Source organism: Glycine soja, chromosome 20, assembly GCF_004193775.1.
Source record: "Glycine soja cultivar W05 chromosome 20, ASM419377v2, whole genome shotgun sequence".
NCBI classification, from domain to species: domain Eukaryota; kingdom Viridiplantae; phylum Streptophyta; class Magnoliopsida; order Fabales; family Fabaceae; genus Glycine; species Glycine soja.
This window is the reverse complement of record NC_041021.1, coordinates 28,005,174-28,030,887: the sequence shown is the minus strand read 5'-3', so window position 1 is coordinate 28,030,887 and position 25,714 is coordinate 28,005,174. Positions and strand designations below refer to the sequence as shown.

Below are 25,714 nucleotides of genomic sequence, written 5' to 3'. Positions count from 1 at the left end.
GTGGCTGATGTTCTCCTCTGGTGTGGTCTTGGAACGTTCCTCATCACAACCTCCGCGTACGATCCTTGCTTCATTCCCGCTCCTTGTTGTCTTCCACTATTTGTCTCCATAGCAATTTGCTCAACACATTCTCGTCTTTTGGCTGCTGAAAGTGTCTTTCTGACCTGTGCTCTTTCAAACTTTGGGGTGTTGACGTGCATCTTTAGCCCACCAAAGATGGAGTTGTCTAGTCTTCTTTCTAGCTTGTGAATGTCCTCCACTCCTCTAAATCTTGCAAAACCATACTTCCTGCCAAGCTTGTTTCTCTTTTTGGAAATAAAGATTTCCTACATCGCCAAATTTTTTGAAGTAGTGCCACAAATCTTTCTCAGTTGCGTCCTCAGGGAAACGGGTGAAATAGAAGGATGTTATGTCTTTCTGATCTCTCTAATTTGCTCGCTTGTAGCTTTGGCCATGTCCGTTCCTTTTCCAGGCATAGGTCAGGCGGGGACCCTCCCTCAAGTTCTCTCTAACACTCTGTTTCCTCTTCCTTTTAGTCCTAACTCTCTCCCACCCAGTGTTTCTCTCTCTACTCATTTCTCTCTCTTCGGTTAGGTCATACATTGGTTGTAGTACATCACTAGTTTGTTAATGAAATTAAAACTCAGTTTGGTAAGACAATTAAGATCCTTAGGAGTGATAATGCGAAAGAATACTTTTCTTTTGCTATTTCTTTTTTGTCAGCGCAAGCCATTCTCCATCAGTCCTCTTGTCCTCATACTCCTCAAGAGAATGGCATTGCCGAAAGGAAGAATAGGCATCTTATTGAGATTGTTCGGACATTATTACTTCATGCCAATGTACCTGTCCAACATTGGGGTGATGCAGTCTTGACAGCCTGTTTTTTGATAAATCGGATGCCTTCTTCCTCTATTAAAAATAAAATATCACATTCCATTTTGTTTCCTAAAGAACCATTGTTTCATATTGATCCACGTATTTTTGGATGCACCTGTTTTGTTCATAACTTGTCTCCAGGTCTTGATAAGCTTGCTGCTCGAGCCATCAAATGTGTTTTCCTTGGATATTCCAGATTACAGCAAGGTTACCGATGTTACTCTCCTGTTCACAATCGTTATTATATCTCTGTAGATGTAACTTTTTTTGAAGAAAAACCATACTTTGCTCCCTCCATGGTTGAGTCCAATACTTTTCAAGAAGTTTTTCCTATTCCCTATCTAGGTCCATCACCTTCTTTGCAGGAATCAGAGTCAACTGTAGATTCGACCATAGATATTCCTGACAATCTTCCACTTGAGCAGACTCAAAGATCATCCATCGTATATCGACGTCATCTTCGAATTCCTGACGCAGAACTTGAAGGTAATGAAAGACCAGCTGAATCATGTCCTACTCCGGCAAACAACCCTATCCGAAGAGAATCTTGACTTGCCCATTGCTCTTAGGAAAGGTACTCGGTCTACACGTAATCCTTATCCTATTTATAACTTCTTAAGTTATCATCGTCTTTCTTCTTCGTATTTATCTTCTGTTTTTCTTCCTAAAAATCTTTGTGAAGCACTTGATCATCCGGGATGGCGACAAGCCATGATTGATGAAATGCAGGCTTTGGAGGATAATGGTACTTGGGAGCTGATTCCTCTTCCCCTAGACAAGAAACCTGTTGGTTGTCGATGGCTATGTGCTATAAAAGTTGGGGCCAATGGACAGATTGATCGCCTCAAAGCTCGATTGGTAACCAAAGGTTATACCCTGATTTATAGCCTAGATTATGGAGATACTTTCTCCCCTGTGGCTAAAATTACTTTTGTTCGACTTTTTCATGCCATAGCTGCCATCCGTCATTGGCCATTGTATTAGTTGGATATTAAAAATGCATTCCTACACGGGGAATTAGAAGAGGAGATTTATATGAAGCAACCATCAGGATTTGTTGCTCAGGGAGAATCTAGCTTGGTTTGCAAACTTCGGAGGTCTCTTTATGGACTCAAACAATCTCCACGAGCTTGGTTTGGAAAATTCAGCTCAGTTGTTCAGGCTTTTGGGATGAAACGAGGTGAAGCAGACCATTAAATTTTTTATTGTCATACCTCATCGAGTAGATGTGTTTACTTGGTGGTCTATGTAGATGATATAGTCATCACAGGAAATGACCAGGAAAAAATTGCTCAACTGAAGGAATATTTATTTAGTCATTTTCAGATTGAGGATTTGGGCAAACTTAAATATTTTCTTGGAATTGAAGTTGCTCAGTCAAAAGATGGGATTATCATCTCACAAAGGAAGTATCATCTCATGGGATTATAGACCAATTGATAATCCCATGGGATTATCATCTCACAAAGCAAGCTGGGAATGTCACACCAAGCAGCTCAGGGAAGAGAAATGGGAGAGCAAAAGGAGGAGGAGTACAGAGGTAGGTACCTAAGAATGAAGCCAGAAGTGAATGTGGGAGTGAAGGGCGGATCTTACGTGGAAGCTGTGACGAGAAACCTCTCCACAACGGCACAAAGGGGCAGATTTACCAGAGATGATGGTATCTGCTATAGGTCGCGATCCATGGTGCATCTCGATATACCGATAACAGGGCAGAAGTGGCTTAAGGAAGCATGGGTGGGGAGATTGAACAACGTGGCACTGTATGACAGAGTCGAAGAAGAACTCCCGTGGGAAATAGCCGCTACCACATCGCCAAAGTACATTGGAGACGACATGGTCCTGCTTCTTGGACTCACAGACGATCAAGCTCGAAATTTGATGGAAGAACAGATTGAAGGACAAGAATCCATTTTCTACTCAATGGAGAAGTGGAATCCGAGGATGCGTCCAGGGCACAGGTTAACCTAGGTACGATGCTGGGGGATTCCACTAACGATGTGGGATACTCAGCACATCAAGAAGATTACGGCAGGTATAGGCGAGATGGTGGATGTTGAAGACGACGTAGAGAATCTCCGGCAGCTGGACGTGGCACAGGTGTTGATAAAAACACCTTGGAGCCCCCTAATCAACCATACAATCAGCGTACACATGCAAGGGGAGATCCTCAATGTGCACATCATCGAGGAAAGCGCAAGCTTAGCAGACCCACCCTATTGTAGGCGTTGAAGGGAGGCTAGTTCATCGGAGGAAGTGTTCTCGGAGGAGAGTGACATGGCCTCGCCGCGGTCAGTCACAACGTCGTCGCTGCAAACCTCACCTACCTTGCAGGTAGTGGCGGCAGTTTCAGCACCCACAGTCAACAGTGTGGGCTCGATGCCGAGAGGGAAGACCACAGACAGCGCGTGCCTGTCATCGGACATCACCAACTTGCAGGTAGCGGCGGCAGCCCCAGCGCCTACGGTCGACAGCGAGTGCTCGACGCCGGGAGGCATGACCACGGACAGCGAGCGCCGTTCATCGGACATCGGCGGCCATACGCTTTTACCTGACGGTATTGAAAACAAACATTATCCAACGGGTAAAGCTTGTACCCAAAGGGACTTTGCGTTTGTCCAGGACCAAGTCAGAATCTCTAGCCCAGACGATACCCCAAAGGACCCCGTGATGTACATGCCACCTGACCCACAGGCCCGACAGTGGACCTTGCATGAAAATGGAGATAACCAACTCGCGGGGATGTGCACCCCTGTCGGGAGGCATAGCCCCTTGCTAGAAAGAGGGAAGTGTTGTGTGCAGGAGACCGTTGTCTCCAAGGGGAAGGAGATCCTTATTTTAAATAACCCACGTGACCAGCAAAGGAGTGATAAGGTTAGGCCATTTTTTGCTATCTACACCCCCACCACACTACCAACCCAACATCCCGAAACCTTAATGAAGGAAATTACGGACCCAAATGTTTCCAGCACGCATCGTACACCAAAATAGTGGTGCAATAATAACCAAGCCCAATCATGTGCAGTCAAACCTAATGCCTTGACCACAAAAATGCCTCTACCACATCAAACCTCCACTTCAAGTGACCCGAAGACAGTGGATAATACTGGGTTGGTGTCTGCTACTCACACTCCCAGCAAATTACTAGCCCCATACCTTGGTAGCCCATTGCGAAATCATCTGACCCCACATAACTCATTCAGCTTTTACTCGAGGAAAACTTGGCGAAAGAAGAAACCTCTCGAGGCCACAATAGCATCACCAGCAACTGAGGAAGAAATCTCAGCTCACAATCCGTCTAAAGAGGCAGAGCATATCTGGAACGTGGCAATGGATTTAGGTGTGACTTCTGGGTCTATGCAAAAGGGGTATGTGCAGAAGCTAATGAAAATGGAAGATAGAGACACCAAAGAGGTCGAGAGACTGGGGAACAGGAGGACAACCCATGAATATCATCACCTACAATGTAAGAGGGTTAGGGAAGGGGGTCAAGTGGCCAGCAATTAGAAGGATGGTCAACACACAACACATAGATATGTTGTGTATCCAGGAAACAAAGAAGGAGACAATTGACAGGTCTATATGTCAAGCTTTATGGGGGGACACTGAAGTCAACTGGGAAGCACAACCCTCATTGAATACAGCAGGTGGTATCTTATGCATTTGGAGTGAGAAATCTTTTGTGCTAGAGAGGAAGGTAATTGGGAATGGATTTCTACTGCTGATAGGAATGTGGCTTCAAGAGGCCGTGCGAGTTCACATTGTCAACATTTACTCGCCTTGCGATATTCACAATAAAAGATTGTTGTGGGACAATATTAAGCAGATCAAAAGCCCCGCATCTGGGGGTCTTTGGTGCATGGTAGGTGATTTCAATAGCATTAGGCAGCCAGCAGAGAGAATGGGTGTATGCCACAAAGCTATGGAAGACAGTACCTCTAGGGAGTTCAATGATTGGATTGCAGAGATGGAGGTAGAGGAAGCACCGTGGGTAGGCATAAAATTTACATGGTTCAGACCAAATGGTACAGCCAAAAGCAAGCTTGATAGATTCTTGTTATCCCCTGAATGGTTTTCTAAATGGTTGGGGACTGCCCAATACACACTAGACAGGAATTTTTCTAATCATTGCCCTCTATTACTTAGATCCAAATGCGTCGATTGGGGACCTAAACCTTTTAGGATCCTTGATTGCTGGCTCACAGATTCATCCTTCAGGGAGACCGTTCATCAAAGCTGGTCTTCCAATCGGCAAAGTGGTTGGGGAGGATTTATACTAAAGGAGAAAATTAAAAGACTCAAAGCTGACATCAAGAACTGGAACCGAGATCATTTTGGTGACACGCTCAAGAAGTATAAGAAGATAGAGGAAGACTTAAACAAATTGGAAGAGGACACCATTGACAGACCTCTAGAGCCTCAAGAAGTAGTGTCTAGAAAAAAGCTTCAGGAAGAGTTATGGGTGGCAGCTCAATCACATGAATCCTTACTGAGACAAAAAGTGAGATCCAGGTGGATTAGAGAGGGTGATTGTAATTCCAGATACTTCCACTTGTTGATTAATTCAAGCCGCAGGAAAAATTGTCTGAAGGGAATGATGATTAATGGGCCGTGGACTGAGGAGCCGACAATAGTTAAAGAGGCAGTTAGGGCGTTTTTCTTGAAGCGTTTTCAAGAACCTGACTTTGCAAGACCTAGATTGGATGGGATTACCTTCAAGACTGTACACAACCACCAAAATGATATGCTAGTGGGTCGATTTTAGGAAGATGAGGTGAAAAGGGCAGTTTGAAGTTGCGGGAGTGAAAAAAGTCCAGGCCCAAATGGATTGAATTTCAAATTTATTAAGCAATTTTGGCACGTCTTTCAACCTGATTTCCTCTGCTTTCTGGATGATTTTTTTGTAAATGGAATCTTCCCAAAGGGTTCCAATGCATCCTTCATTGCTCTCATTCCCAAAGTGGTGGACCCACTCATGTTGAAAGATTATAGACCCATTTCACTGATTGGTTGCATGTATAAAATAATGGCTAAGATTCTTGCTAACAGACTGAAAAAGGTTTTGCATAACCTCATTGATGAAAGTCAATCAGTATTTATAGAGGAAAGACATATGCTGCACAGTGTGGTAACCACAAATCATGTGGTTGATGAAGCCAAAAGGAAAAATAAGCCATGTATTGTGTTCAAGGTTGATTACAAGAAGGCGTATGATTCGGTGTCTTGGGATTTCCTGCTATATATGCTTAAGCGTATGAGTTTTTGTACCAGATGGATACTTTGGATAGAGGGGTGTCTAAAATCCACATCTGTCTCGGTCCTTGTAAACGGTAGTCCAACCTAGGAGTTCCTCCCTTAATGTGGACTTAGGCAAGGGGATCCCTTAGCACCGCTCCTCTTTAACATCATTGCTGAAGCCCTAAGTGGTCTGATGTCACAAGCCATTCGAAAGGGTCTATACAGGGGATTCTCAGTGGGCGTGAATCAAGTGGAGGTTAGTCTCCTCCAATACGCAAACGACACAATTTTCTTTGGTGAGGCTACTATGCAAAATGTCAAAGCAATCAAGGCAATTTTGAGGACTTTCGAGCTTGTGTCAGGCCTCAAAATTAATTTTGCCAAAAGTAGTTTCGGGTCGTTTGGTGTGTCGGATCAATGGAAGACTGAGGCAGCCAATTACCTCAACTGTAGCTTGATGTCTTTTCCTTTCACCTACCTAGGTGTTCCTATTGGAGCGAATCCTAGAAGAACTCAGATGTGGGACCCTATCATTACCAAGTGCGAGAGAAAACTATGGAAATGGAAACAAAGACATTTGTCTTTTGGGGGGAGAGTGACACTAATACAGTCAATGCTAACATCAATACCTATTAATTTCTTCTCTTTTTTCAGGGTACCTAAATCAGTGTTGGGTAAGCTAGTGAGATTGCAGCGTAGATTTCTATGGGGAGGCGGACCCGACCAAAACAAGATTGCATGGATCAGGTGGGAATCAGTATGTCTACCAAAGGAAAAGGGCGGTTTGGGCATTAAGGACGTCAATAACTTCAACCTTGCATTGCTTGGAAAATGGGGGTGGAATCTCATGCAACACAACGGAGAATTATGGGCTAGAATAGTGGAATTCAAATATGGAGGATGGCGAGGTTTGTTTGAAGCAGATAGAGCAGGACCTCAATCAATATGGTGGAGAGATTTAAAAAGGGCCCTCAATCATACACAACAGGGACAGCTTATTAAAAATAGATTGAAGTGGAAGGTAGGCAGCGGAGATAAAATCAAATTCTGGGAGGATAGGTGGATATGTGGGTAGGAAAAATTTCCTAGATTGTATTTGATTTCCTAACAGCAGCACCAGGTTATACAACAGGTGGGAAGCCACAACGACAATGGATGGGAGTGGAATTTCACATGGAGAAGGCCATTGTTTGACAATGAAGTTGACAGGGCTGTTAGCTTCCTAAATGAGGTCCAACATAAGATCATTCAGCAACAAGGATCTGATAGGTGGGAGTGGATGGGAGACCCAACAGGCCAATATTCAGCACACAATGCCTACAACATGCTAACGGAGGAATCTGCAGGTGGAAGCCGGGAGGATTGTTTTGACAAATTGTGGAGTATAAAGGTTCCAAGTAGAATAACAGTTTTTGCTTGGAGGTTAATTAATGATAGGTTGCCCACAAGAAAGAATTTACAGCGAAGACAAGTGCAGCTCACAGAAATCTTATGCCCTTTTTGCAGAACTAATGAGGAGGATTCAGCCCACTTATTTCTTCATTGCAACAAAATCCAACCTATTTGGTGGGAAACTTCGTCATGGCTGAATTTAAAAGGTGCTGTCCCCCTCACCCCGAAACAACACTTCCTCCAACACATAGATGTTCAGGCTGATGGTGTTAGGATGAAGAGGTGGCAATGCTGGTGGCTGGCCTTAACATGGTCCACTTGGAAGCTTAGGAACAGCATAGTGTTTTCTAATGCAACTTTCAACACTAACATTGTTTGAAGATGCAATATTCACTCTATGGACGTGGCTCAGGCACTTTGAGAAAGTTTTCACTATCCACTTTAACCATTGGTCTAGTAGCATTAGACAGGGTTTTGTATCAGTAGAGGATAGAACGTTTTTACTACTAAATGTAAATTTTACTAGTATCCATAGAATGGTTCCCTCTCAGACTAGGTTTGTCTGATTCTGGAACCATTTGTATGGTACTCAGATTGATGTACTCTAGTACCTCTGGAACTCCATTTCATATTTATAATATATTATCTTTGCTAATAAAAAAAAATCTTTACAAAATCTCTAAGGGGACCAAGAATTCAAAATATTTGTTCCAAGCTTGGAGCATTTGACTTATATGCTCCAGCTTGAGGGGGAGTGTTGGAATTACACACATTGTATGGATAGTTGTTCCACACAATGTATACGTACTTGTTCCAAGTGTTGGAATTACACACATTGTATGGATACTTGTTCCAACAAAGAATAGTTATTAATGTACCTAGTTAATCACATATTCATGTATCTAAAAATTCACATGCATGTACATAGGTAATAGAACTTCATTAATATTCTTGTAAATTTCACATTGTATTTACTCCCTAAGTCTATATAAATATAGATCAGTTGAGTGGGTTAAGCACTCAAGCATTTCACAACCTCTAGTCTCTTCAATAACATCCAAGAAAGCTGCAAGCCATATAGTAGTCATATAAATCAATAGGAAAACCACCTTTGCCCAAGCATTTCTTTTGTATTGATTGGCATGCTGTTGCACAATCTTCCTATGTCGTTGTATCCAATCGTCCCCCAACAAGTCCTTCGCTTCAGACCTAAAATAGAAGAGGATTAGGAGAAAAATATATTTGAACTGAAACTTCACGTTTCAGTGAAATTAAAACCACAAAATGTGTATGAAATACCTCCGAACCGATCTGACAATATAATGAATATTGTTCATGAGAAATAGATGTGTCAAAGCAGGGTCTCTATAGTGCTTTGATTTCCCATCTAAATTGGTTTGGAGAGCTTGCAATATCCGCATTGTCACAGATGCTAGCTGTGAAGAATCACCTTCAATTCCTTGGAAAAGTTGGTGTAAGGTAGATCGATAGCTGCAAATATTTATTGAATTCTGGTATGGTTAAATATGTCGAGATCTCAAATAAATAGAGGCACAATTTACAAACACGAACAAAGGAGAAAGTATAAAAGGTTTAAGCATTATCCTAGCATAAAGTGAGAGAAATTGAATGGTTGATAAGTATAGAAAAACAAACTGTATTTTCCTATTGTTTGAAAAAAGGTACAATGGTGTGTATAAATAAGGTTACAAGACTGATTCTGTACACTAATTTAGAGCTAAAAATCAGGAACCAAAATCCCTATAATTGTTGTAACTAAGAAAGGAAATAATAGCAAATCCTAATTATAGTTGTACAATCAGAATCGCATGATTCTGTCTAATTTCCGCAATCATCTACACTCCCCCTCAATCTGGGTGATAGATATCTATCATTCCCAGATTGGTTCTGATGTCCTCATATGAGCGTCTTGGAAGAGCTTTAGTTAGGATGTCTGCTGTTTGGTTACATGATGGAACATGGGTAACAGCTATAATGTCTTGGTCAGTTTTTTCCTTAATGAAGCATCAATCTCTACATGTTTTGTTTGATCATGGTGAACTGGATTTTTGGCCATGCTTATGGCAGCTCTGTTGTCAGAGTATCTTCATTGTTGAGTTGGTGGGAATCCTGATTTCTTCCAACATCCTTTTCAGCCAAATTCCTTCACAAATGTCATGTGCCATGGCTCTTAGTTCGGCTTCTGCCCTACTCCTGGCTACCAAGGACTGCTTCTTGCTCCTCCAAGTTACCAAGTTCCTCCACACAAAGGTTCAATAACCAGTAGTTGATTTCCTGTCAGATGCACAACCTGCCCAATCCGAGTCTGCATATACTTCAATGCCCTTGTCTGAGTTTTTCTTGAAGTAGAGACCTCTGCCTGGGGTACCTTTGAGGTATTGTAGGATTCTCCTCACAATTTTCTCATGAACATCTGTGGGATTTGACATATGGCGAATTGCCATACTTACTGCAAAACCAATGTTCGGCCTAGTATGTGTCAAGTAGATTAATTTTCCAACCAGATTTTGGTACCTGATTTTATCAGCTGGAGGACTATCATCTTTGGAGCTATTCTGGTTGGCTGGTTCCATAGGGGTGTTGGCTGCCTTGCACCCAAGCATCCCTGTTTCTTGAAGTAGATCTAGGGTGTACTTCCTTTGAGACATATAGATCTCATGCTTTGTTCGAGCCACTTCCATCCCTATTAAGTACTTAAGCTGCCCCAAATTTTTTACCTTGAATTCTCTAGTCAGAAAACTCTTCAAGTGATTGATAGGGTTATGGTCGTCTCCCGTGATTACAATGTCATCCACATAAACGATAAATAGTGTTACCTTCCCTTATAATGAGTGTTTAACAAATATTGTGTGATCTGACTGACATTGGGTGAACCCCTCTTTCTTGACAACTCAGGTCAGCCTCTCAAACCAAGCTCTCGAAGATTGCTTAAGACCATACAATGACTTTCGGAGTTTGCATACCTTATTTGAGGTGCTGACTGCTTCACAACCTAGAGTAATCTTAATGTACACTTCCTCTTCCAACTCGTCGTTCAGGAAGGCATTTTTGATATCCAGCTGGTGCAAGGGCCAATCTAGGTTTGCTGCCAAGGACAAAATAACTCGAACTGAGTTGAGTTTAGCTACTGGTGCAAAGGTTTCTTCATAGTCCACCCCATATAATTTGGTGAATCCTTTTTGCCACTAACCTGGCTTTCTACCAGTTTATACTACCATCAGCATTGTACTTAATAGTAAATATCCACTTGCATCCAACTGGTCTCTTTCCTTTAGGAAGAGTAGTGATCTCCCAGGTGTTATTCTTTGCCAATGCTTGAAGCTCTTCATTCACTACTGCAGTCCATTCAGGATGTTGGAAAGCTTCCTGAATGTTTCTTGGGACGTGAGTGCTATCAAGCAATGCTACAAAAGCCTTGTATCCCGGTGATAATTTTCCATAGGACATATTTTTCAATGGGGTGTTGAGTGCAGGTTCTCATCCCTTTTCTCAAGGCAATAGGCATATCCAAGTTACTTGTATTAGTATGAACGGATTCAAAGATGGGAACAAAGTTACCTGTAGGGATTTCATTTTCAGGAGCCTGGTCAGATTTATGGCTTTGCATTGGAACTGTGATTGGCTCTACCGCCTTCTGGTTTCTCCTTTTTCTAACGTTAACCCTCCAGTTTTGGTCTTGACTCCTTGGTTGAGTTTCTTCTGATTCCGCAGAAGCAGTTTCTGTTGGTACTGCTGATATAGTTTCTTCAATATCCGGTTCTGTAGGAGCAGTTTCTGCCATCTCCAAAAATGATCTCACCCTTTTTTGAGTCTAAAAGTTGGAATTCTGTCATGTCAGTCAAAACTGGCATCTTCTCCCCCTGAATGCCAACTTTGGGATAGTAAGGCTGATGCTCGAAAAATGTAACATCCATTGTATGATAGAATTTTCTGGTTGTGGGAGAGTAGCACTTATACCCCTTTTGGTGAGGTGAGTATCCTAGGAATATGCTTTTGATGGACTTGGGATCAAGTTTACTACGGTGTGGGTCTAGGTTGTGAACAAAAGCTGAACAGCCAAACACTTTCAAGGGAATTGAGGTGAGGATTTTGCTGGTTGGGTAAGTGGTCTGAAGGACTGTGTGAGGGGAGCTGAAATTAAGGACACTAGAAGGCATTCTGTTATGAGATAGGTTGCGGACAATACAGCTTCTCCTCAAAATTGTTTTGGTACATTTGTGGCCAACATCAGTGATCTCGCCACTTCCAGTAGGTGTCTATTTTTCCTCTCCGTCACTCCATTCTGTTCTGGAATGTCTACACATGAACTCTGATGCACAATTCCATTTTTCTGTAGGTAGGAATTCAACATGAAATTATAGTATTCACGACCATTATCTGTTCTCAACACCTTAATGTTGGTCTGGAATTGTGTTTGCACCATTGTATGAAAAATTTCAAATATTCATCCTACTTCTGACTTTTCCTTCATAAGAAACACCCATGTGACTCTTGTGTGGTCATCGATGAACGTCACAAACCATCTAGAGCCGGTAATATTGTTGGCTCTTGATGGATGGTCCCCATACATCACTGTGGATTAGCGAGAATGGTTGGGAAGGTTTGTAAGGTTGTGGGGGGTAAGTGCTCCTGGTATGCTTGGATAATTGACAAGTTTCACAATGAAAATTTCTTAGTCTTTTATTGAATAATGATGGGAACATTATTTTCAAATACATAAAATTTGGATGGCCTAATCTATAGTGCCACAACATTACCAACACTTCGCTTTTTAAAGGGATCACTACACATGAATTAGCTTTGGGTTTCTTATTGGAATTTTAACCTGAAGGAGATAGAGCTCATTACATACTTCAGCACTGCCAATTGTCTTCCCCAACCCCAAAATCTGAAAAACACACACATTAGGGGAAAATTTAGTGACACAGTTCAAATCATTTGTCAATTTGCTGATGGACAGCAAGTTGCAGTCAAGTTTGGGTACATAAAGTACTGAATTTAGAGTGATATCTTCTGAAATCACAACTGAACCTTTACCAACAACTTTAGAGAGTGTACCATCTGCTATCCGAACTGTAGAGTGATCATGACATGGAGAATAGTTGTCCAAAACAGTTATGTCCCCAGTCATGTGATCTGAAGCTCCAGAGTCTACAATCCAGGATTTCCTTTTCCCTTTGGAGGTGTTTAAAGCATGTGAAAAAGTACCTTTCTGGGTTATTTTTGCTGTACTAGTAGGTTTCCCTCTGCTCAACAAGGTTTGTTGGAGAAGTTTCTGCAGGGCTTCCATTTGTTCCCTGCTAAAGGGACTTGGATCAGAACTTACCTCTCCTTCTTGAGAAGTGTTATAAGCTGTGTTGCCTCTGGTTTCCTTATTCCAGAATGACTTTGCATCTGGTGGTTTACCATGGATGTCCCAGCAAGTTTCCTTGGTGTGGCCTAGTTTCCTGCAATGATCACACCAGGGGCGGTTCTTCTTCTATGGTGGACGTATCTGATTCCCTCTTGCTGCCAATGTCGTGTTTTAAATGTATGGGGCTGGCGCAATGTTCCCTAGCATAAATTTTCTTCTACGTACTTCATCAAGGTCCCTATTAAGCCCCAACAGAAATTTGTAGATTCTGTCCTTTTCCACCAGCTCTCTGTATTTCTTCTTGTCATCTGGACACTTCCATTCTATTTCTTCGTAGGTATCCAATTGCTGCCAGTATCTACTCAAGGTGATGAAAAATTCAGTGACTGATTTTTCTCCCTGGCGCATGTCATGGAGCAGGCTCTTGATCTCAAAAATGGCAGAAGTGTTGTCAATATTTGAGTATGTCTCCTTCACTGCATCCCATATCTCCTATGTGGTGTCATAATACATGAAGTTCTCCCCACTTTCATTTGTCATGGTATTGAGAAGGCACGACATCACCAAACTGTTTTCCAGTTGCCATTTTTGAAGGTTGGGATCCCCTTTTCTGGTTGTTTGGGGTCACCCGAGATATACCTTTCCTTTCCTTTTCCTTGGAGGAAGATGCAAACTGACCTCTCCCATTGGATGAAGTTTTGCCCATTCAGTTTGTGGCCTGTGATAGGGAGAGCAATCCCTTCAGGTGAGCAGGAGAGCAGGTTAGCAGCATGTTAGTCTCCCCTTTGGTTGCGTTTTCTGTTTTCTCCCATTCCATGGTAGGCCCGGCACTGGATTCAGGGAAGTATCAGATCGAGCTCTGATACCATATAGAAAAATGAACTGTATTTTTCTATTGTTTGAAAAAGGTGCAATGGTGTGTATAAATAGGGTTACAAGACTGATTTTGTACACTAATTTAGAGCTAAAAATCAGGAACCAAAATCCCTATAACTGTTGTAACTAAGAAAGGAAATAATAGCAAATCCTAATTATAGTCGTACAATCAGAATCACATGATTCTGCCTAATTTTCGCAATCATCTACAATAAGTAACTTCACTTAATTTAGAATTAATGCATGGGACTTCCCAATTTTTTCAATGAAACATCAATAGAATGGAAAATAAAAGTCAGTTAACAAGAGTTGGAATTTTCAAATTAGTACAATAGAATAATCGACAGGATGATTTTGTAAAGATCTGACAAAGTTGAAGACAACAAATTTGTAAAAGTAGAGGCAAGCTACAGCACAGCACCCTTTTACAGTCACAATTGATCTTATTGGCATTGGGAAATCTGATGCAATATTCTGCAGCTCCCTGCTTATTCTTTGTGGGAGACCATACATATAAATTATTAACAATAGACATTCTAGGAATCATCTTTCTTGCACATGCAAGCTAAATGTTATCCAAACCTGGACAAACTACCAAAACACATCAACTTTTTATACCTCCAAATTTCTGTTTTGCTCTAGCCAAGTAATATTAGTTTCCTGGCAAGAGTTTTAGGACTCATGAACCAACTCCCGCAAGTACGTAACTAATTTTTAGCATAGCTTCTAAACAAATAAATACAAACAAGTGAAGATAATTGGCAGAAGAAATTAAACAAAGAAACTGTACCCATAGAAAAATGAGAAAACCTAAAATTCTACACATCCTAGATGAATAAAGATGCAGCTTTTTCACCAATGAAAACAATATACAATGCTAGAGATAACTTCATGGGTGTGGTTGAGAATTTGAAGCAGAATACAGCACATATGAACTTACTCAAATAAAAACTTCACATAGTTAATCACATAGCTTGTCAAAGGATGGACAGTTCCATCAGTTACTGCAGTCTTTGTAGCATCTTTCTCAACTGCTTCTTCAAAATCTCCAAAGGTCTCCTGGGCTGTTTGTGCAAGCTGTATTGCCAAACCCATTACAGCTTCTCTTATTTTAGTGCAAGCTCTGCCTTTAAAGAGTATTTCAATCTGCAAATTAACCAGAGCAAAAGTTGATAATAAGTTACAACCATTGAAATATGCCTCCTATTTTCTAATTAACCAAATGCAAAACAGCCACAAAAACCTATAATGCATGACTTGAACACAATATATCAGACATCTTGGACTTGTGACATCATTACTGCCATGGCTAATGTGAAATTCTATCACAGGTTGACTGAAAAATTGTTGGGAGTAAAAACTAGTAAGAGACCCACTTTAACGAGGAGAAAAGTATAGGCTTTGATTGATTAAATTAGAGACAGGCATATGAGTATAAATTTTATATGATGCAGGGCAACCAGTTCATCATGGCTTTCCTTGGTGAAACTGTATCTGCTACAGCCTCTGTTCTTATGTTTCAGATCATTGTCCAATGCTGATCAATTTTGAAAAATATGGATCCTGGTTCCTATTATCAGCCTCTGACTCCTGATACTGAACTTTCTAGGGACATCTTTCCAGTGTTGTTAAATGGCGGCCATGGCGGCGCCATGGCGGATTTGCGAAAAAACGCCACCGAATAGCGGTGGCGTGGCGGGTTTGGGATGGCGGCCGCCATAGCCATGGCGGTTATGGCGGGGTGGCGGAAATGGTGGGATTTTGCTTGGTTTTTGTCCGCGGTAGGAGTTGGGCCGACCCAACCCTACCCGGTTATTCATTCAATTAAAAGCGACCCACGCAGCTGTGATTCAGAACAGCCCCTGCGTCCCTGCCGCACCTCTGCGTCCCTCCCTCACCCCGCCGCACCCAGCCGCCGCCACGGCAGGCGACACCTGCAGTCCGCGCAGCCAGCCGCCGCCGCCCGCGACACCCCTTACACGAAGACGAAGGCCAACTTCGCGCGAGCCCCGACAACACAGCCTCCCGAGACACCCCTTCTTTCTGTCTCGCGAAGAAGACGAACACGGGTCAGCCTTGATCTTTTTTTTAAAAAAAATTTGTTTTGGGCTTTTTGCTGTTTGACACCCCATTTTTCTGTCTACAGCTTTTTTTTTCCTTTTGCTATTTGACACCCCTTTTTACTGTTAACAGTCCCTTTTTTTTCGTATTTGACACCACAATTTTTTTTTTTCTGTTCAGTCCTCTTTTAAATGGCTGAACCATCATCCGATGCTGCTACTGCAAGTGCAACGAGGAAAAATAAGGCAGACCCAGGCTGGAAATATTGCCATTCACTAGTGGAAGGAGATACAAACACCATTGTTTGTAATTTCTGTGGAAAAATCACTAAGGGAGGAATAACCCGAGCCAAACAACACCTGATTGGGAAGTCGGGCAACGTTGCAGCTTGCAAGAAAACTCCCCCAAATATAGTTGAAGAGTTGAAGGAATATATGGCTACAAAAAAAAGCGGGACCACTTACAGTACTTCTGGCAGTGGTAATATGGCAAATATAAGAGATTTTGAATTTGGTGAACCGATTGGATGTGATGGAAGTGAAGAAGATGAGTTTGCGGACTCTTGTAATGCTGCTGCAAGTGCAAAGACAAAGTGTGGGACTAAAAAAGGACCAATGGACAAATTTTGTAAGAATCCAGAAAATGCAATCAATCGGAGAAAAATGGAGATGCTGAGGCAAATGAACATAAGAGAGTCAATGGATAAGAATGAAGTATTGAAGGTGCATCAACATATTGCTCGCTTTTGGTACCAAGCAGGTTTGTCATTCAACCTCATTAAATTGAAAAACTTTGAGAACATGGTTGCAGCCATTGGTCAATATGGGCCACATTTGCCCATTCCTAGCTATCATGACATCAGAGTTCCACTCTTGAAGAAGGAAGTTGAATATACTGAAAATTTGATGAAAGGCCATAGGGAGCAATGGGTCAAGTATGGTTGTACTATTATGTCCGATGCATGGACTGATCGGAAACAAAGATGCATCATTAATTTTTTGATTAACTCTCAAGCTGGTACCATGTTTTTGAAGTCTATTGATGGCTCTGATTTTGTAAAGACAGGTGAAAAGCTTTTTGAGTTGCTTGATGCCATTGTGGAGGAAGTTGGAGAAGAGAATGTTGTTCAAGTTGTAACTGATAATGGGAGCAACTATGTTTTAGCGGGTAAGTTGTTGGAGGAGAAAAGGAAACATATTTATTGGACTCCTTGTGCAGCTCATTGTATTGATTTGATGCTTGAAGATATTGGGAAGCTTCCCTTGATAAGGAAGACAATTAGAAGGGCAATGAATCTAGTTGGGTTTATCTATGCCCATTCTAGTACCTTAAGTTTGTTGAGAAATTTTACAAACAAGAGGGAATTGGTGAGACATGCTATTACTAGATTTGCCACTTCTTATCTAACCTTGGAAAGACTTCACAAAGAGAAAGCCAATATTAGAAAGATGTTTACTTCTGATGAATGGACCTTGAACAAGCTATCTAAGGAGCCTAAGGGAAAAGAAGCTGCAAAGGTAGTGCTCATGCCTTCTTTTTGGAATAGTGTGGTTTACACTCTTAAAGTCATGGCTCCACTTGTGAAAGTGCTTCGTCTTGTGGATGGTGAAAGGAAACCAGCCATGGGCTATATTTATGAAGCAATGGACAAGGCAAAAGAAACAATCATCAAGTCTTTCAACAACAATGAAAGCAAGTACAAAGATGTGTTTGCAATCATTGATAAAAGATGGAATTGTCAGCTTCATAGGCCATTGCAAGCAGCTGCCCACTTCTTAAATCCAGAGTTCTTTTATGACAACACTGACTTGGAGTTTGATTTTGAGGTCACCAATGGTTTGTTTAAGTGCATTAAGAAGTTGATTCCACAATTTGATGTGCAACAGAAAATTCTAACCGAGTTGCATCTTTACAAGATTGGTGCTGACCACTTTGGTTCCGACTTTGCAATGGCTCAAAGGAAAACCCATTCTCCTAGTAAGAAACTTTTATCATACTATTTTTTTTATGTATTAGTGTTATAATTCAGAATTCTAAGTTATGCTCTTGGTTGGTAATTGGTATTGCAGCATATTGGTGGCGAATGTTTGGGTCACAAACTCCAAATTTGCAGAAGCTAGCTATTAAGATTTTGAGTTTAACTTGCAGTGCTTCAGGATGTGAAAGAAATTGGAGTGTGTTTGAGCAAGTAATTGTGACAAAACTCTAACTATACTTTTTAATTTTATTTAATTTTGATGATCAAGTTTTATTTGGAGTATATTTGAGATTGAAATCAACATTTATTTGTTATGTTGTAGATTCATTCCAAAAAAAGAAATAGGCTTGAGCACAAGAGGTTGCATGATTTGGTGTTTGTCAAATACAACCAACAATTGAAGCCAAGATATAATGCAAGAGATGAAATTGATCCAATTTCTCTTAATGATATTGATGTATGCAATGAATGGCTCGTGGGAGAGATGGATCAAGATGATGATAATGATGCTGGAAATGATTTGGTATTTGAAGATGATGATGCTCTAAATTGGGCAACTGTGTATCAGGCTTCGGGGGTTGGAGAGTGTAGGATGTATACTAGGCGGAAAAAGCAAAAAACAAGTGTTGCTGCTGCCCAAACTTCTAAAAAACAGGCAATGGTTGTTGGATCTTCATCAAGAAAGCAAAAAGCAGTCCAAGAAAATGATGAGGATCTAGATGTTGAGGAAAATATTGATGTTGAATCTGAAGAAGAAGAAATCATGGTCAATTTTGAGGCGTCTGATGGGGAAGAGGGAGAGGGAGATGCTCCATTACCATATGATAACAACGAAGATGATTATGTTGGGATTGGAGAAGATGATTAGAGCCTCACTTCGCACTTTGCATTATGTTTTTATCATTTTCTTATTTTGAACTCTTTAATGAGTTTATGTGGTGTTGGTACTTGATTATTGTATGAACTCATGAAACTTTTTTAGTTTATTTGAATGCAATCCTTTGTTTTTTTCAATTTCAATGAGTTTATATATATGTTTTTTTTTTTTTGTCCGCCATGACATCCGCCATTTTCCGCTACGCCATCCGCCATATTTTTATGGCGGAATTTTGACTTTCCGCCATTAACAACATTGCATCTTTCTCAACTCTTATGCTAACTTGACATCTCTGATAGATGTGTTACGTGTGTTTTTTGGATAACCGTTTAGACTAGTATGTTATAGAGAGGGAAAACTGCTACTTTGAATATTTTGGGAGAAGTGTTGTGACTTGTGACCTCTGACCACAAATTTGTTAGTTTTCACCTCTCAACATTTGTCAAGTTGATATTTGCAACAAATCACTTCCCCTGTAACATGAAATTTAGAACTAATGTCTGTTGTTGCCTTGGTGTTTGGATTTTATATAACTTCATACAACAGTATACAAAACTAAATTTGTAAAGAAAAAAAAAGATAAGAGAATGTGTCAGTAATGCTATTGATAACTGAGCATGGAATGCTAATGAGAATGTATCAGATGTTATCTGAATGTATCAGTAATGATATTGATAGCTGGACATCAAATGCTTAAAGCTACAACTAGCTGCAAATGATGCTGGATGCTTATGAAATTCATTTGTTGCCTTAGATCAATTGTGATAAAAATACTAAGGTTAAAGAGAATCATACTTTGGCTATTGAATATATATATATATATATATATATATATATATATATATATATATATATATATATATATATATATAACCCAATTAAGATTTATGAAATCTTCACAGTGGACAGAATTACAGAAAGTAGCAGAGAGATTCATGAATTTGGATGTTAAAAGTTAATACCTCTGAATGTATCTCTTGCAATATTTCGTACATGTCCAAAAGTACAAATAACTTTTCAGGTGATCTCTTGCTTTTAGCAATTGCTTCTCCAAAACTAAGTAGCATGAAAATACTGTTTGCAGTTACTTCAGCGAAACACTGATCACCAAGTGAGTCAAATCCTTCAAATATCTGATCACAAACTTTCCATTCCGCAGCAAACAACAATTTGACCTGTTCAAGTACAATTGCATATTTAAATGAAAATATAAAGATAAAATATGTGAACAAATTTGACAGTGGTCTTACAGCAATACGCATGAAATGAATCCAGTTTCCAATTTTGGCTTCCAAAACCTCCCATTGTAGCTTTTGAACGTCATCTTTGCTTAGTTTTTCAACTCCAAGCTTTTGCAGGCTTTCTTCCAATACTTTAGAACGGGTATCTCTGAACAATAATAATGATGATAATCATAATTATATAAATAGTAATATTAGTTACAATGATAACATTTAATATGCTTCAAACAGGTAATAGGAGGCATACAATTCATAGATGATGGTAATTGTCTTAAGCATGTGGACATACACAAAAAATTACACAGATATCGTTATGCAATATACAGGGGAACAAGTATAATTTTGTGAACACATTATATACAACTACTTGTCCATCAAATAGAAGTATAAATATTGACAAAGTAATGGAGGATATTAACAATCTATGTATAACTCTTCTTTGATTGGTACACAAACAACCCAGAAATGCAGTAAGAATGTTACCAATAGCTGCACTCTGAATGAAACACCAGTAAGGAAGTATCAAAAGACAGATTCTTACAACTTTTTTCTGCAGAAGACAATTTTCTGAGAATTATACTCAAGTCTAAAGTGATTTTTTTTTTCCAAGTCAGAGTTGGTCTCTGACAGTACTACACTTAGCTGTCAGAAAGAATAGAAATGGCTTACCTATTGCTGGTTCCATAGAATTAATCAACCAAGCAATGGAATTTTCTAGACCATGTTGCAAATCTGCATAATTTTCCTCTTTTTTCTTTTCTTTTCTTTTTTGTTCCTTTAAGGAGTCCAAGCTTGCCTTTTTACCCTATTATAATTATAATTTATAAGCTTCACAGTTTGTGCCCAGTCTAGATAAATTTTAGTTTACAATTCACGTTATGAATACTAAACTGAGTGGAATTAGATCTTGTAGAAAACAGGATATCAATGCCAGGCCAGCTGCTGAGTATTGGTAGAAATGCTGTCCACAGTATCTCCAAAAGATACCAGGCCACAATTGGCTCCTGTTGCAGTCAATTTTACCACGGTTTGGATAAGTTCCCAAAGCACTTGCTTAAGAAATAATGGATAAGAACAAAGTTTATTCATTTATTATTCTCAGCAGGAAATTACAATTATAAATACAAAGGGAGGAAAGCAGATGTCTCCACAAACATCTCAACTCGACTCCTCAGATCATCAAGGGAAACTGGAACAATAAAAGGAAAGACAACTCTTATCCTTATCCTAACAGAACAAAAAAAACAAAATCCAAAAACCTCCTAACTTTTGTAACGCATACAAAACCCAAAACATAATAGGAAAAACAGAAACAAATAACATAACCCATCAATCAAAGAAGACAGAGATCTAATGTTGGACTTGATAACATCCACAGCCTCCTTTAAGTTGAAACACATTGGTATAACACCAACCACCTGCAACTCTTTTTAAGCTGCACCACAACAGAACAGATTATAGCTTCCCCTGCTCCATGTCGCAATACCACAACCCAACCAGCTGTAGATCACCCAAAAGAACAAGCAACCTCACCAAACCACACAGAAAGATATAAAACTGACAAAGAAGCACCAATCATACTGGAAAGGAATATAAACCTTCCCTACCAGAAATTGCCAAAAAGAATGCACATTGAAACATGTACTGCCTCTAGCCCACTGCTATATCTATATTATAGAATTGAGTTGTCAATCAATCACAAGTTACTTAAGGCCAAGACATCATAGAAAAAAATCTCCTTAATCATTTTCTAAACTTCTAACAGGATTGAACATGATAAAAAGCTTCAAAAGAAAATATACTTTTCAGTTCAGACTACTTATGCAATATGCATCTATAGAGGACCACAGCAAGGAAATTTCCTTTTCCTTTTAAAATAAAACAGTCAAGAGAAGGAGCTTTACCTGTATGCTTTGAGCAACTGTTGTTGGTGACCAGCTTGAACCATTTGCTGGGTTAAATTATTGAGCAGCGGCAAAATTCTTGGTGGTATAAGAACAGGAAGTGTGTATTGAACAGCATCAGCATTATTTTTATGTAACTCAGAATGGAAATCAGAAGAATGATTCTTTCCATTAGGATCACCATCACGACCTGGTGATGCTGCTGAAGGTCGCATTGAGTTTGGAAGAGAACCAAAGAGGCACTCAGGTTCCACAGGTTTGCTGTAATCACACAGATCAAGAGGTGTTGCAAAATAACATAAATATAATTTTCACCCAAAAAAAAAATTAAACCATTTAGTCATGCAGAAGACCAAAGGTTCCTCAAGAATACCATTATGCTTCTATGACAGGTAAACCATTTCCTATATAATTTGAAGATACTTCTATGACTAATATCATCAAGGACACCATCGAGCTGTTACCAACGAGCATCACGGACAATCAATAAACCTTTGAAATTTATAAAGCATAAGACCTACTACAACAAAAATACCAAACCCTTTTAAGGATAGCAACCAGATGGATGATACAAGAGGCAAAATCAAATTAAACTTCAAAATGGATTGAATTCATTTCATATTTCTTATTTCTTATAATATTTACATTTCAAATATTATTAAAAATACCTCCAGTCCTATATAAGAAACAAAAGACAACACTTTCTTGGTCCTAATAATAAGAAACAGAGAACTAATTTATTGCTAAATTTTCTTTTTACCCCTAATTAATTGTGAGGTTTATTAATGATTACACTCATTTTCCCATGAAAGTGGGTTCATTTATTGAGCTATCAACAAAAGAAGATATACTCATTGGTTGAAAAATTATCTTTTGAAAAAACAACCACCTCCTAAATCATTAATGTAATGGGTAGTCTTGGAATGAAATTTATGATAAATTAACTAATCTAACCACTTTTATTGGTCTTGATGAATTAGGTAATTGGTTCTTATACATAGAACCAGAGGTAGTACTATTTATAAGACCTATCCCCATTCATATTATACAACAACCATAGTAGTTAACGGCGGATAGCGGCACCGAGCGGCCACTTCCAGAAAATGCTATAGCGGGATAGTGGTAGCGGATGACCACTATTCTGATTTTCTTGTTTAGTATATATATATATATATAGAAAGTATACAGGCTTGACTATTTGAACCAGAGCAAGAGAAAACGAGTAGAGAGGAGAGTGGGTGGGTGAGAGTGAGGTCTAGGAGAGAGAAAACAAAGAGAGAGTGAGGGAGGATCCTTATCGGAATCATGCTGGAGATAGGAGTGGACAACGACAGAGCTACAATCGAGATAATTGGAGGGGTCGGAAAGATATTGCATTGTTCTACTTCACTCGTTTTCCAGAGGATGCTACTGAGAAAGATTTATGGCACCATTTCAAGAAGTTTGGTGATGTAAGGGAGATTTTCGTCTCCAAGAACAGGAACAGGAATGGCACGAGGTATGGGTTCGCCAGATTTAAAGGGGTAGAGGATGTGTATAATCTAGAAAGGAAGCTAGATAACATCGTCTATGGTGGCCTAAAGATGTACGTCAACACCCCAAAATTCAGGAGAAACAGGTTTCAGAGGACAAACCTGCAGGCAAAACGAGTGGAACATGTTGAGCAAAAAGAAGAGGAGGCAACTCGGCCAAGGCATGTACACCCAAGTGTGAATCAAGGGACGTATGCAAAGGTCGTGGCAGAGAATAATAAAGGAACTGGGGCAAGCAGACCAGCAGGCAATGCAAATCGCAGATATGAAGGATCATGGTCATCGGTGTATCTCGACGTAACGGAAACAGGGAGCAATTGGGCTAAGGAGGCTTGGGTAGGGAGATTAAAAAATCTGGCCATTTTTGACAGAGTAGAAAACGACCTGTATTGGGACTTTGAGGATGACATATCGCCGAAGTATGTGGGGGATGATATGGTCTTGTTAATAGGCCTCACCGACGAAAGAGTAAAGCAGATGATGGAGGAAGAAGAAGGAGGGGCCACCCCATTCCATTCCCTGGAAAAATGGAGCCCGAAGATACACACGGGGTACAGACTGACATGGGTCACTTGCTGGGGTATACCACTGCTGGCCTGGGACACCAAACAAATAAGCAAGATAGTGGTTGTCATTAGGGACATGGTGGACGTGGACGACGACGTCGAGCTGGTACGAAGGCTGGATAGGGCACGGGTCCTTCTTAAAACACCGCGGAGGCCATTCATACAGCACACAATTAACGTACACATTCAAGGGGAGACGTACAGTGTGCACATAGTGGAAGAAGGTGGCAGCAACCCAAAAAGATGTCAATGTCGGCGTCGGAGTATGCATGAGTAATCGGAGGAGATCGAAACAGAAGATAGTGACGGTGGAACACCGAGCGTAAAAAGCACATTCAGGATGGATAGGGATGATGGGTCTAAGTTCACGGCGGGGATTGGAAACAAGGAGACAACAACAGCATCACCGTTACATCGTCGGAACACGACGGCATTCTTACCCGACGTCGACGGGGCAACGTTCGAAGAAACAACAGCGAGCAGGTCGGTAAGTAGTCGGCGAGAAACGGCGACCGTGCCCGATGTCGACGTGGCGGCGGTACCCAAAGCTGAGGTGGCGGCGTTTGAACCAATAGAAGCATCGTCGGGAACAGGGTTGCTCGAAAACGAGATATTACCCACTGGACAATGGGCCTACAGCAAGCTAAAGGAGAAAAGCATTGCACGGGGTATAATAAGCCCAACGGCTACTAACATGTGTCGGGCCAGCGGTAGTAGATTGATGGGTAATATCACAACCCATCTTGTGGACCTCTGTACTGTTTAGGAAGAAAGAGAAGCTCAGTTTCACACAAAGGGAGCCATGCAAGGCATCGAGAAATCAACCCATGAGGCGAGGGAGGAAAGTGGGAGCGAAAAGGAAAGTCTGAAAAGGAGAAGCTTGATGACGTGGGGGAAGAGATATTCAAAACGAAGCAGTCACGTGAGTGTGAAGATGCATTTGAAGGTGGCGTGGGCCTTTCTATCCACACACCCCATGTTTCATATAAACAACAGCCTTCTAGCCCACAAACAAGTAAATTCCAGGTTTACTCACGAAAAAGATATTTTCAAAAGAAGAAACTGCAGGTGGGGTGTGCAGATGGCCCAATTACAGTTACAAATACTGATACACAGCTTATCAATTCAACCTCACCCCATCATCAGCACGAACAAAATGGCAAATACGGACCTGCCCAAGAAGAAATAATTTCCATCACAGAAAAAAGGGCAGCACAAAAGGACCAGTTGGACGCAGAAATTGACAACAATTACAAGCAAGAAGCAGCAGCATTATGGGAAATGGCAAAGGCAATGGGGCTCACTTGCAGGTCAATGCCAAGGAATTATGTAAGCAAAATAATGGAAATGGAGGAAAGGGATGAAAATGAGGCGCAGAGATTGGGAAGCAAGAGGAGTTTACAATGAACATTATCACATACAATGTCAGAGGGCTAGGGAGGGGGGTCAAATGGCCAGCAATTAGAAGAATGGTCAAAAAACAGCATATAGACATGTTTTTTTTTTTTTGGAAGGCAAAAATAGATATATATTAATATATGCAAGAACAGTACAAGTGGTACTGGATATAGGAAATACAAGGCACCAGTGGTGCTGCCCTCCAAAAAGCCCAAGCTAACCCAACTAAAAAGGTTATCCCATACAGGTTTAACCAAAGGAGTTCGAGATGTTGGAAGACCAATGGTTAAAACTGATGTTGTAGCCTTTTTGTCTAGCCTTTAACCAAGACCAAATTGAGAACATAGCATCTTCCATGACCTTCTGCGGCTCGAAAGGTTTGTCCTGAAAAATGAGGAAGT

At 40.6% G+C, this 25,714-nt stretch overlaps 1 protein-coding gene across 1 annotated transcript in view; it reads right to left on the bottom strand.

The window, feature by feature from the left end:
* Nucleotides 1-25,714, bottom strand: part of LOC114403212 (exocyst complex component EXO70A1-like) — a 50,078-nt gene that overhangs the window by 11,185 nt on the left and 13,179 nt on the right. Inside the window, exons 4-9 of the mRNA XM_028366022.1 lie at nt 21,818-22,078; nt 19,923-20,061; nt 19,635-19,847; nt 14,697-14,902; nt 8,806-8,997; nt 8,616-8,715 (exon numbers count right to left, since the gene is read on the bottom strand). Coding sequence (XP_028221823.1) covers nt 8,616-8,715; nt 8,806-8,997; nt 14,697-14,902; nt 19,635-19,847; nt 19,923-20,061; nt 21,818-22,078 — 1,111 coding nt within the window. The remainder of the gene's footprint in view (nt 1-8,615; nt 8,716-8,805; nt 8,998-14,696; nt 14,903-19,634; nt 19,848-19,922; nt 20,062-21,817; nt 22,079-25,714) is intronic.